This window comes from Cheilinus undulatus, linkage group 11 (assembly GCF_018320785.1).
Source record: "Cheilinus undulatus linkage group 11, ASM1832078v1, whole genome shotgun sequence".
NCBI classification, from domain to species: Eukaryota; Metazoa; Chordata; class Actinopteri; order Labriformes; family Labridae; genus Cheilinus; species Cheilinus undulatus.
Window position 1 is genome coordinate 19,605,047 of NC_054875.1, and position 14,436 is coordinate 19,619,482.

General features: G+C 38.2%; 1 protein-coding gene across 1 annotated transcript in view; it reads right to left on the reverse strand.

Moving 5' to 3' along the window:
- Positions 1-14,436, reverse strand: part of LOC121517585 (forkhead box protein J3-like) — a 93,673-nt gene that overhangs the window by 39,183 nt on the left and 40,054 nt on the right. The window contains exon 4 of the mRNA XM_041799470.1: positions 931-1,005. Coding sequence (XP_041655404.1) covers positions 931-1,005 — 75 coding nt within the window. The remainder of the gene's footprint in view (positions 1-930; positions 1,006-14,436) is intronic.

Sequence of the window (14,436 nt, forward strand, 5' to 3'; positions counted from 1 at the left end):
GAGTTGGGCTAATCAGAGGGGAGCCGCTCTCTTTGTGTCTGACTATAGGCCTCTACTAAAGCCCAAGGATTTTCTTTGAATTATTTAAACCTTCTTCCCCCTAATTCATTTTTCAATGGCTCCAAAATCCCCTCAGCCTGCAGAAACTCCCTCCTCCGCTGCCCCTCGAACAAAATGAGCAGAGTTTTGAGAGCTCGATGAAAAGTTTTTGGCTTGTCAGTCGCTGTAAAAGTGGTGGATTGTTTCTCACTTGAACCCTGTGATGAGTTGAAAAGTTTACTTTTATTGAAAAATCTTGTCAGGGCAAGCTTCACTAATCATCTGTAATTATATACTCCCTCTTTTGAACAATTCTTTGGATTCAGCATAAACAAGGACTCGACAAATTGTATTAAAAGCCTAGCTGCTGATGTGGTTGAGGCAACTGAGCTTCCAAACCGCAGAAGTAGTGGTGAAACATATCTCCAGCTTCCTCTCATTGTGTATAGAGAGAGGGAGTAAAACAGGGCCTAATACAGCAGAACAGATGCGTGAATGGCCTTGCATCTGAAGAAGTGTACCTACATATACTTATTATTCATTACTCCCTGTACCACATTATTACTTGGCAGAATCAATATCGGAAGAGCCACAGAAAACACAGAAAGCCGCATTAAGCATTCAGCAGGTTATGGAGCTACAAATTGCTTTTAAGTGCAGACACAGTACGTGTGTGTGACAAGAAAAGACTACAAGGGAGTATGGGTGTCTCTGGGTGCACTTATGCACACTTGCACGCATACATGCGGCACAAGGGCGGCTAAACACGTGAAAAGTAATCGCCCTCGCCTCGGCCTTATTTGTAGGCTCACTGAAGGTTTGCATCTTCATTGTGTGTCTCACTGTAATTAACGCCAAGCTTTTCAGTCACATTGTTCAGGAAATACTTACTTTTCCAGGGTCGTCTTTGGAGCGAGGCACTTTGAGAAAACACTTGTTCAAGGACAGGTTGTGTCGTATAGAATTCTGCAGGGAGAGAGACAGACAGAGAGAAAAGCAAAGAGAGGAAGGGAAAAAAGGAGAAACAGGTTAACTAAAGACTAAATGGAGTTTTTCAAAAATGTAAACTATATCTAAAATCACTTTTAAGTGCTAAAAACTGATTCTGATCCTAGTTTGCCTTATTCAGAGACAGTTGGGCTCATTTGACCTGAGAGTCAAAAACTAGAGGTTGGGCCAGGGTTGTCACAACACCACCATTTTAAGTGTTGATAGCATCCTACTAAAAATCAGACGATTTCATGACTGCTTTTGAATATCATAAATCCTTCAGAACCAATGTTGGGTTACTCCTGTTTTAAGTGATCAAACATTGCAGGCTAACTCCTGCACAAAAGTAGTTAGAGGTTGTCATCTCTTAGCAGGAAGGTCAAGGGCTACATCCCCAGTTCCAGCCGTCTTAAGACGCTTAACCCCAAACTGCTTCCACTCCTGCGTAAGCATGAGAATTTGGAAATGATCAGGGTTGGTTAACACTAGTTTTGTTGAAAGTTTAGATCTATTTGGAATCAATAATCACAGGATTATATACGATAGATCAGCACCATCCTGGACTGGAGTAAGTGAAGAATCTGTCCTCCGTCTCAAAATGAGTAGCTGAGGTTCATCCAGACTAAATCTACATTACAGTTGCAAGAAAAAATATGTGAACCCTTTGGGATTTCTTGGATTTCTGCATAAATTGGTCATAAAATGCGTTCTGATCTTCATCTAAGTCACGACAATAGACAAACACAGTTTGCTTAAACTAATACTGCACAAAAACGATATGTTTTCATGCTTTTATTGAACAAACATGTAAATATTCACAGTGCGGGGTGGAAAAAGTATGTGAACCTTTGGATTTAATGACTGGTTGACCCTCCTTTGGCAGCAATATCCTCAACCAAACGTTTCCTGTAGTTGCAGATCAGACCTGCACAACAGTCAGGAGGAATTTTGGACCATTTCTCTTCACAAAACTGTTTCAGTTCAGCAATATTCTTGGGATGTCTGGTGTGAATCGCTCTCTTGAAGTCATGCCACAGCATCTCAATCAGGTTGAGGTTATTCCTCTTCCAAGAAATCCAGAAATCCAAAAGGTTCCCAAAGGGTTCATGTACTTTTTCTCGCAACTGTATATACTGATGTGAGGTCTTTTAAATCAAATACAAATATATGTTGCTGTTTAAGAAGCCTGTAATAGTTGTAATGCCATTCAGGAGAACAATTTTTAGGATCATTTCGTTACTATTACAATTAAATCTTCCACAAATAAATCCTTCTTATTTTTTTGATAATTGAGATTAATCCATTCTAAAGCCAGAAATAAACTATATTATTTTTTTCAACCAACTGACAGCATTAGTAACTACTGATAGCCACTCTACATAGAGTCTTCCCCATCAGTGTGTGAATGTGGAGTGAACGGTTGTGAATGTCTAAGGGTGACCTGTAGTGTATAAAGCCTCTGAAGTAGTCTGTCAGCTGCACAAAAATATTGGCTATGCATTGGCATTGAAATCAAGCGGCAACCTCCGGTCCTGAAAAATGAAGCCAATGGGGATGTGCAAAAAAATTGCAATACAATGACTGTCCACTGGCTGCAGGAACACTGGATGTCCCGTCTGGACACCTGTTGAAAAGCCAGCTTTAACACTAGAAATAAACTGGTTTACAGCCTGGTTCAAAAAACCTAAAGGTGTCCCATTAGCTAATGTCTTCTTGTGCTCTCACTGTACGGGGGGGTGAATTTTTTTATACCACAAGAAAATATTTAGGAAAAACCTCTGCAGACTGATTGGAGCGTCTCATTTGATTGACAGATAGCTCGACAGGCAGAAGTTATGTTTCTGCCAACCAGAATGCTAGCTAGCTAGCTGACAGGAAGTCGCGCTCAATGCGTGGGCTGTTAGGTTGAACCAAAGTTTGGTTTAGGCCGTGATTTCAAACACAGGCTTCGTCCAATTCTTTCTACAGTCTATGACTGAAACACACCCAGCATGTTTGTGAAATTAAGAGAGCGCTCTCTCCTCTGATCACAGTAGCTGTTGGTCAAAAATAAAAAGATAAGTTTTAAATTTTTCAGACCTTACACACCTTCTAATACTATTGATCACAAAAATAAGAGATTCTATCATTTTGGACATACGGTATCAACAATAATTTAAAAATATAAAGGAATGAAGGTATACCTATTAAAAACGAGACTAATGCTGTAACGCAATTTTATTGAACATTAAAATTTTAAATGTGTTTCTCCTTTAATACTCTCCCCTTCAGAACCAACACACTGCTGCATTCAGGTTTGCCATTGATCAAAGCAGTGCAGTAGGACTTCTTTGGGAAGCTGTCTCAGAACTAATGTTTTGGAAATAACAAATTAATTTTGATAAATTAACCACATGCAATTCTTTTTTTTGTTGTTGATGTTGTTTTTTTTTTTTGCAAATTAATCACATTGATGTCTGACATCGCCGTTTCTACATTTCCCCCCAAAGCATTAGTAAACTAATTAGATGAAAAACAAACCATAAATGTTGTGGTCTTAAGATAAATGTTTTTAAACATCTCAATCATGCATTCAATCCAGGAGTGATGAATAAGACAGCCCGTAGTGTCTGTCTCTCTTTCTCCTGCGTGTGAGTGCTCTTCAAGAGCACATACACAAACCAACGCACACAGACAAGCACAGTCACCTGTATGGAGAGTCGTGCTGAAAAACGATGTCCACGAATGCTGAATTCATCCACTGATTAGGACGTCCCTGTTTAAAAGTTTACTCCTGTGCTGCTACTTTAAACTCCCCTAAAAAGTTCCAGTGCTGCTCAAAGGCACATTCTCCTGTTAGGAACTTTCGTGACGTCACTACCGAGAAGCTTCCTGCACGTACGTGTATGAATATACATATGAATTAAACTTGTTCATGAGGAATAACAATGTAACTTTGAGAATTTAAAAAAAAAAAAAAACACGAATGAAGAGACAGAGACAAAACCAGGAGGACAAGAGCCTATCAGACTGAGAGCAGAGGCAGACCTACTGTACAGCCAGTGAGTGTGTGTTGGAGAAGGAGGATGTCAAATGCCAATAGAGTAACAAATCAGACACAATAATTGCATCTGATTGCATGTAATCACCACTTTAAAAAACATTTGTTTCCTTCAAGTTGTTCCAAAATGTCTCCACAAATTTGCTTGCATTTTTCCTTTTGATCTGGAGGTTCTGGGACAACCTCTGCACACATTTTTATAATATTCAAATTTTCATGCAAAATTTGTCGAACTGTCTCTTTATCAATGGAGATCATTTCTGCTATCATTCTTATACTAAGTCAAAAAACATTTTGAACAATTTGTTCAATTTGTTTTTGAGTGCATGCCACCCAGAATGTTAACCCCTTAAAGCCTGTTGTATCATATTTGATACATACTTTTATGATACCTCTATCTAATCAATATGATCAATAAATTACTAAAAATAACTTGTGATTACAATCTGATAAATGATAAAAATGCCCTTAGTGGTTTATCAGTTCCCAAAAACACCTAACGTATCAAATGAGATAAATGAGATACAAAATATATGTTACATTTTATGGAAATTTGGATTTTTTGGATTTCAGTAGAAAGTTAAATAATCATTTCAGTCCCAAAAAATTAGAATTTTCTGGCTATAATTTGTGTTTTCAGGCTTTAAGGATTTAATGGTCTTGGACATCCTCTCTATCTTCACAAATTATTTGGTGCCATTTAAACACAAGTGCACATGACATGCAGTGTTCCCCATACACCTCAACTTTAATGCTTTGCTCAGCTTTTAAGCGAATCATTTTCTGATGCCTTAGCAAAAACATGTGCACTTCAGTATCTAGCAGTGAACTTAACCTACAGCCGTTGTGCATGAAAACCCAAACCTTTAATATATAACACTCAGTGTGGCTGTGAACCACATGGTTTTACTTTCATAAGCACAGTCTCATTATTTAATAGCCATACCTTGTATAAGTAACAACCTCAAGAATACCACAGGCTAATCTCAGGGACAAACATAATAATGGGACAGGAGAATTTCCCATTAAGATACTGGTCACAGGAGTGCATCATGGGCTCTTTCCTTGTGAAACACTAATTCTCAACTCAAAGCCATTGTATTAAAGACAGAAATCAGGAAAGATACATATTCCATGTACTGTATCTTCATTCACCCTCGTAGTTGTAACCTAGATTAGCACTCAACACTCAACATGACTGTCTTAGACTAGTGAATGTACTTGATGTAAAGCAATCTGCCGCTTTTCCACTATTTACCATTTCAAAGTAAAAAAACCTACTTTGGGTCACAGTAACACAAGACCGAAAGCAAGCCTTTTTATTTCATGTGTAGTTGGCTGTACTGATTAAAGCCAGAGCGTGCTTGTTCTATCACACCTGAAATTGCTGAAAAAATGGCTGAGATGCATTTGGTGTATACAGAGGGAAAGACAGGGAGGCTGGGGCTACAATTAGTCTGAGCTGTGAGGAGGGTCACTGAGTGTCACTGGCTGTGGAATGTCCCTGTCTGCCGTGCTGGGAGGTTAAATACAACTGTCACCATTTTTGATGCTGATAACAAATTCATAGTTTTGGGGATAATGAGAGGAACCAGTCATTTTTATCATTTGTAACAGCTCCTGCTGTTTGTGTGTGTGTTTATGTGAGAGAAGGGGAAAAAACAGAAAGACAGAGAGAGAGAAGGCCCATAAACAGTGTACGCTAACCTGACATGAACCTCTTCTCCCTTCAGGCTCCCGTTCTCCACTCATCTGCTGCTGCTAATTAATACCACTGGGGAGGAGGTGGGGAGAAGACAGAGGGATGGGAGGTATTTCTCTGCTCTTTCTCCTGAGCTCCCACTGGCTTTGTTTCTCCAACAAAAACTCCTTCCCTCTCTCTCTCTCTAGCATACCATATCAGTCTGCTTTGCCTCAGCCTCAATCTTCTGGGGGAAGCTCTGGCAGTTTTCAGTTGCCCTACTTGGCGGGTCACCGGCTGTTTGCGGCCCTCCATCAAGGAAACGCATGATGGTCCAGAGATGAAAATGGCAAGTAGGACAGCTATGAGCTTAACACACACAAAGGCAACCATCTGCTCCAAAAACCTATGCAGTTTCTGCACACCTGTGCACTGCTTGCTATGGCTGCATAACCAATGTGTGTTTTAGACTTTGGTCACTCTGGCATGGACGCTCTCTATGGGGTCAATACAGTTAAATTTTAAAAACTCCTGTCAGTATAAGTCTACTTTGATTTGGTTAAAAATGTATTCCTGCAAAAATACTTAATAAAAACTGTCAAGACAGCAAGTGCTGAACTTTACAATTATGATTCAATATCAAAAACATCAATGAAACAAGAAAAGCACTTGGAGAGTGCAGACCTCCACCATTAGCCCCATCTCCCAACAGTAAAGAATCCTTTAAAAAATTCCTGAATCCAGATGGTGATCCAGATCACTCCCAAAATCTAATCAGTTCTTCCTTATGCCATTTCTGACATTTCCTGAAAATGTCATCAAATCCGTCCATAACTTTTTGAACTATGTTGCTAATAAACTAACAAACAAACTAACAAACCCTGTTGATCACATAACCATAATATTTCAAAGTACAGATGAGGACAAAATTATTACCCCCCCATTAAAACATGTGTTTTTATACAATGTTTGATACATTTTATACAGAGTTTTAACATGCTTACATTGTTTTATTTTGCACACAGAAATAAAATTATTTAAGTCTACCAAGGCAAAATTATTAGCCTCCTTTAGAATTGACTTTTTTGTTGAGGTGTAGCACAAACCACTGTTGTGCACCTGCTTTAACTTTGTAATGCTCAAAGCCTATAAAATCAAGTTAAACTGAGGGTTCTCTTCCAATTTGCACAAAGTTTAAAAACTTCAGAAAGGGTTTAAGCAGTCATTTAAGAAAGCACCATGGCAAAAACAGAAGAAATATGTTTAGATTTGGGAAAAACAGCTGTTGATGCTTACAAAGCAGGACAGGGAAAAACAAAGTTATCGCAGTGTTTCCAAGTGTCAAGCACTGACAAGTGGGAAGTATCAAGAGCTGAGCTGAGTATGTGGGTTGCGCCCATGAAAAATTGCTAAATCCTCTCTGTTTAAACTTAAACAGCAGGTGTGGGTCAACACATATAGCAGCTCTTTCCATTAAACTGCTGAGTTGATGTTTTTTGTTTTCTGTTTTTTTTTTTGTTTTTTTTTTTCCAAAAAATCAGTTTGAAAGATGAAAAACTGCTGTTATGATCTTGCTGTAGCAGCCATTTTAGGGTCAAAAATTGGGTCATGTAGTGTTTCATTTTGTGAGCTCAAAATGTGTTACTGGGCCTGATGGTGGTTTTGAAGAGAGGTTAGCTTCTGATCTGGGGCTGTTGGTTCTTGTTGAGTTTCAGAGGCCAGTGATGTTCTGTCAATCTGTGATCATGTTATGGGTTCGACAGCGGCACCTGCTCGGTGGATAGCTAGCACCTGCATCTGCAGTCACAGGGTTTGAGCCATCAGGATTCCCACTTAGATTCACTGTAGAATAAATCTCTAAAACCGTCTTTACTAATGTTCTTTTTCATGCTTGCATCCAGATAACCTCAGTCATTTGGACATGATGTTGTACCAGCTAACTTCGTAAACAAGCTATCGGTTAGTTTGTGTCAGTAAACTGTGCTGTCATTGGCTTGTGACAGTTGAGTTGGGGACTGGATAAAGCTGTAAATGCTGACTGACTGACATGGCAGCCAGTTACTCATTGTGCTTAAAGGGATACTTCAACATTTCGGCAAATTGCCATTATTCCTATAGTCTTAGTAATTGGTTCGTTTTTGTTGGTTGGCGTTGCAAACTGTTTCGAGATCTGGGGGGACCGATATACCAGCTGCACAGCTAACGCTATGGAAGCAGACGGTATTTTTTGCTTTCCCTCATCAAACTCATCAAACACACAATCCAACAACTCCAAAACGCTCTTGTGGACAAGTTGTGACCTGTACATTCACCACGCTATGAAATAATAACGTATAATTATGTAACATTACGACACACAAAGCCATACTCGGAACTATTTCTTGAGTAAACCACCGGGCGGAGTGACACAGTGCAGCAGCCATGTCTGGAGTGTAGTTCAGGCTTTGCATTTAACTTTAATCTCCGTCACGTAATGTTCCATGGTTATTTCATAGCGTGGTGAATGTACAGGTCACAACTTGTCCAAGAGAGTGTTCTGGAGTTGTTGGATTGTGTGTTTGATGAGTTTGATGAGGGAAAGCAAAAAATACCGTCTGCTTCCATAGCGTTAGCTGTGCAGCTGGTATATCGGTCCCCCCAGATCTCGAAACAGCTCGCACCGACAACTAAAGGAAACGAACCTATTACTAAGACTATAGGAATTATGGCAATGGGCGAATTTGCCAAAATGTTGAAGTATCCCTTTAAAGGAGGCAGACTGTACCAAGCGGGCAGAGCTTTACTTGGTTACTCTGTATAATTTCACGTGCACATTATGTCTGTGCCACTGTGCTGTGGTGGGCAAATCTGGGCGTGCAAGTGGTGCATACATCCCATATCCCTAAAAATGTAAGACAAGGGCCAGGCCCTTTGGACTGCAGGGACCCCCTGCACCAGGGGGGCTGCGGGGGTATACTTTGCGTCCCAGGTTTGGAGATTTCGAAAACCTTAACCCTCGCACCCTTGTAATTTTTAGCTCCATCTGGTCCTTGTTTGTCCAGAAAACGGACACGCAGAAAGGTGTTGATAAAATAATCATTTTTCAACATTTTTTTTTTACTTTCACTGCTTCAAATCTCTTCAACGCCTTCAGCTCTGATCACTGAATTTTTTTTTTTTTAATTCAATGTTACACCATTTTTATGCAAGTTATTGTACACCATGTCACTGGTTTTTTTATGGTAAAAAAACACAAAACACCATAATTCCCATATAAAATGATCTAGAAAAAAAAAATTGTTTCAATAAATGGAGTCTGGGTCATGCCAATGATGAGTAGTAAAATTGATTTGGATGCATTGAATTTTTTTCTGTAGTGCCAAATTTCATATTTTAGCTCCATCTGTCCTTGTTTGTCCAGAAAACGGACATGCAGAAAGGTGTTAATAAAATAATCATTTTTCAACATTTTTTTTTACTTTCACTAATTCAGATCTCTTCAACAACTTCAACCCTGACTACTAAAAAAAAAAAAAAAAAAAAAAAAAAAATTAAATGTTACACCCTTTTTATGTCAGTTATTGTACAGCATGCCTATGACTTGGATTCAGTGAGATAGCACCTATGCTGAGCAGATGAGTCCATCCGTGCTTAAAACATGCCAGTTTTACCATCCTTTTCTTGAGCCTTGTCCTCTTCCTAATCATATGCGAGCGAATGCATTTGTTCATGTTAGGTTTATTTTATGTACAGGCATAAAGAATCAGAGGATATATGTAGGATATGAATCACAAACACACAAATTTCCACCTCTAACCAAAATGTGACCACAAATATGCCAATTACGCGCAGATATAAAGTTACTGCATCTTTGAGATATGATATATTCTTACCTATTGATCGAAAGGACCCGTGCATCCTCATGCATGTCCACCCACTTGTTATGAAGCGAGGGCAAAGTTCAAATTGTCCAAATGTCACTCTTTCTCAGAGGTAACATTTTCGCCTGTAAACACTCCACTTACAGCGTGTCCGGCTGTAAACATAGGCACAGATTCTTACCCGAGCACACACGTAAGAGCACACAAACTCTTCCTTACACATGTAGCTCACTCTCAGACATCCATATCTAGAAGCATGAATCGGTTCATTTAATTCTGATGATGTTCAGTAGTTGAAATAACGCTCCAAACGGCCTGAGTCCATGGAAGGTAAACAATGTCTGCGTTACCGAAGGGGTTAAAATAATACGCTGGTGCGATCTGCTGGATCACTGTGAAATGGTGAACTTTAGATCCCTGGAGATCGACTGACTGCAATAAAAGAGTTGTTATAATTTGTTTTGGTGCCATAGACATACAGTCAAAAAACGTGTTTTAATGGAAGTCTATGTGTCCGATTTCGGACAAACAAGGATGGATGGAGCTATTTTGCGTCAGTCGAGTTCAATGGGCAACGCGTTTTTTTTTGTTTGTTTTATATGAAGAAAAATAATAACTTTGGCCAAATTTAATGCCTCAATCTATAAAAATGTGACTATCAACTAAAAAAAAATGATGATAAAAATGATGAATGTCCTCAAAACAAACATAGTAGGATCCAAGAGTTAAACAGTCAGCAGCAAAACTGGGTTTGGGTTGTCGCTTTGTCTTTTAACATGACAACGACCCAAAACATATTTGGTCCTCCTGGTGAAAAACTACGTCCAGCAGACCAAAGGGAACCTTATTGCCTGGCCTGCACAAAACCATGACATAAATCCCACTGAAAATCTGTGGGAGCACTGAAGAACAAGGTCTATGCCAGAAGACCATCAAAATAAAACTAAATAAAACCATGATGTTTGAAAAAGCTGTGATGGAAATTCTTTTTAACAACACCTGAGAAATACTTAAAATAAAATAATTTTGTGCCCATCTCTAAATTCAGTTTTCAATTCGCAGCACAGTTAAAATGATCAAAACTTGATTGAGGAACACCCAAAATACACAAAGCATTAAATTAGCAGAAGGTATTGGGGAGCCACATTTCCTGCTTTATTAATGGGGAATCTGAGTAAGACAGCCTGTTGCTTATGGAAACCTCTACTATGCAAAACTTACTGTTTATTTAAGTTCAGAATTTATAAATCACAATAAAGAAATTTGCCACTGATATGAGACACTGTGTTACAAATATTAAGGTTGTGCTTTTTGCTAAAATGTTCAAGTTCTGAACATATTCAAGTCATCCTTACCTAATCAATGAACGCAGTTATCCTTGATAATTAGAGGTATTTGCTGTTTTTGTGAGATTAAGCACTGTAGCTTTATTTAGGGCTGTGTGACAGATAAACTTTGTATCCTCGATTGACATGTGTCTTAAGATTTTGTATCTTTTAAATGACATGCACATTGTAAAGGGTGTTAGAAAAAGAAAACAAACATGTCCACCAGTGAATTGTTTTATGAAGGACCTTGTTTTGACAAAAACTGATGAATTAAAGATGTGGAAAGCAATGTGCTGAATCATTGACTAATCATAACCTGTGCTCAATGGAAACTTTGTGATAAGAAATGTAAAACAAAAATAAAATTTGGTAACAGGAGGGAAAAGAAGGAAAAACTTTCTTTAAACTAAAAGAAACCTCGAGTAGAGGCAGGTTTAATGATGAGCAACCATCTGCTATGACCGACTGAACAAAGAAAGTGAAAGCATTCATTTATCAATTCATTAGCAGGGGCCACACTCTTGACAAGATTCGATTTATTAATGTATTTATTAATTCTATTGGAATGATGATTTTGAATTCAGCATGGTTAAATCTTTTCCAGCTGTCAGTCATATAATTCAAGTACGGTCTACACCAGGTCTTTTTGTAAAATATCTCTAAATAACTTTTGTTATGAAATGTAGCTTTACATATAGAAATTAAGATTGATGAAATTGGGGGAGCTTTATTTGAGGATCTACCAAAGTTCCTCAAAAAGACAGACATAAAGGGGAGAAAAGGGTGAAGGAAGATCTGGATAGAAATTTGCTCTTGGGGACAGTAAAGTCGAAGCTGAAGATTAGAATTGGCTGATAGGGCTAAGTTTCATGGACTTCACTTTTTTTTCTCAGTATTTTATTTCAGGATTTTTTTCCATTATATTGAAACACAAAAGAAGACAGCAAATTAATCCTTTTGAAAATGAAATGCATGTATCTGACAAACACATGAGCTGTAAAGAACATAAATAAATATTAATAATAAATATAATTATTATTATTATCATTATTATTATTATCATTATTATTATCAGAAATGATAAATCTATATACAGCACATACAAGCATACATGCCTATATATATATATAGTTCATATGTGTCCTTACAATAATAAGTATAAAATATAACATAAATACATGCCAACATGAGATTTCAAGGAGTTTCTGAGCAAGATATTACACCTAAAATACCTGTACATTAAAGGTGACATTAGAACCATTTAAAAAGTCACAAGTCTGCTTGAGTTAGAGGTGATGTTTCAATGATGGACTTCACATTTTATGATAAATTTTATTATGATCCTTCTAACTTATAATTTATATTGTAATGTGTACTCTAGGAGGTACTGTCCCTAGTCCATAACACACACTCCGTCTCTTATCCACCCACACATACCCCAAAAGGTCAATGACACATAAAACAGCTTATTTTTCCTTGTCAATGGCAGGAAACAGGACATAAAGAACACAAGGGGAAAAACCTACAGCAATTTCAGCTCTCAGATAACTGCAAGGACATACATGTTCAAGAGGAGCTGAGTGTGTGTGGATGTGTGTTTCTTTGAGGATAAATGTTGAGAAAGGAGACCATCCTTCAATGCTTTCAGCACATATTGTACATGTGGATACAAATGTAAAAATGCCTGCTTTTCTTCATGTTACAGAAACAGTAAACTCCACACCCTGAATGAGAATAGCTGTCATCAATAAATGTAGTGATTAGCAGCATTGTGGAGTAAGATAATGAGATTCACTGCCGTGTCCTCCTTCCACCCACTCTTCACCCTGCCTGATTAATGAGCTTACTGGGCCGGGCTGGGGCCATGCCATTCCTGCCCGGTAGCTGATGGATGACAGAGTCACAGGAAGTCGTGTGCGAGTGTGTGTGGCGGCTTTTGCTGGTGTGAAATGTAGGAAGGACACTGAAGAAGACGGCTGGATCAGCTCTACAATTCTAGCTTTAGAAAATGATAACACAAACAACATAAGGACTTCCTATTTTCTGCCTCAGGAAAATGTCTCTGTTAGCAACAGACCATACAATATTTAGGAAAGTCAGCATTGAAGTTTTTGTGTTTTTATAGACTTAACTGACAGAAGGATCAATCCGCCTTATTAAGTAGTAGATAATAGATAGTCTAAAAGAAATAGGGCAAAGGTGAGAGAGTAAGCCTTACATAATGTTGTTGACCTCTTAGTGGCATGGGGATGTACAGTCAATGCTCTGTTTGAGTTCAGAATAGAGCTGTTATATCAGAATTTTGATCTTTAAAATTATACTAAAGATAATCTAAATCCATCACTGATGTTGAAAGGTATCATTTTTCTTTTATGCATTAAAATCTACAATGATGCATTAACGCAACCATCCATGTATCTTAGGAATGCACCTCATCTCTCCCTTACAGAACAATAAATTAGACTCTAAATCACCCTCAGCTCTCCTCAAAGTCTGACCTTTTTTTCATGAAGAACATGTTTTGGAGACAACAGATGGTCAATTTATAATTTCTTAAAGTAAAATGTTTTCCTCAGAGAGTAAAAATGCAGCTGGAACAGGCCATCCCTACTCAGATCTCAGAGTGTGATTCAGTCTCTTCATGAGAGACAGCTGTCAGTTTGTGTCTGCAGCATGCAGAGGATTTTAAAAAATTCACCATTTGACCCGAGAGTTATACAGGGGTGACTGTGGCTCAGTAGGAAGACTCGATGGTCTCACAACTGTAAGGTTGTGGGTTGGATCCCCAACCCACAATGTGTCTCTGGGCAAAACACCTAACCCCATTTGCTCCTACTGCTGCATCAGCAGTTTGTGAATTTGTATTCTTGCGCATAACTGGGGTTAGTTAAAATTGATGAGCCATCAGTGTGTGAAAGTGAACGGCTGTAAACAGCTAGGTGCGAGCTGTTGTGTGAAAAGCGCTTACAAGTAGTTAGACAAGTAGAAAATAGCTCAACAAGGTCAACCCATTCAATTTATAGAGCAACAGTTGGCTTCATGATTAAAGTCCTGTTTGGTTTTTTTGTGTGTCTGTCCTTTTACATCTCTCTTGTGTTCTCTCCCATACTCTCTGTCCCTGTGCAGCGTACAGAGGTTAAATTAGAATTGATTTAATATTCAGCGCTCTCACTTCATGGTTACATCACGGGTTTTTTAAAAGGCTTCAAAATTGCAGAAGAGTACATATTAATAATAAACAGATAAATTCAAAATAAAAACGTATCACTATTCCCACAAACAGTTCCTGGGCCTGAGAGAAACAAAGAGGTAAACGTTCATAATTACAGAGTTAGAGTTTAGTTCTATCTTTATTTGAAAAAAAAAAAAAACTTAGCTTTTCCTGTGTAAATAAATACATGTTCCAATGATACAGGCTTATGTGTTAAAGTTCTGCTGTTCTAAATTAAACAATTTTGAAATTATTCATTTCTCAAGAAACAACAGTTTTATTAAATA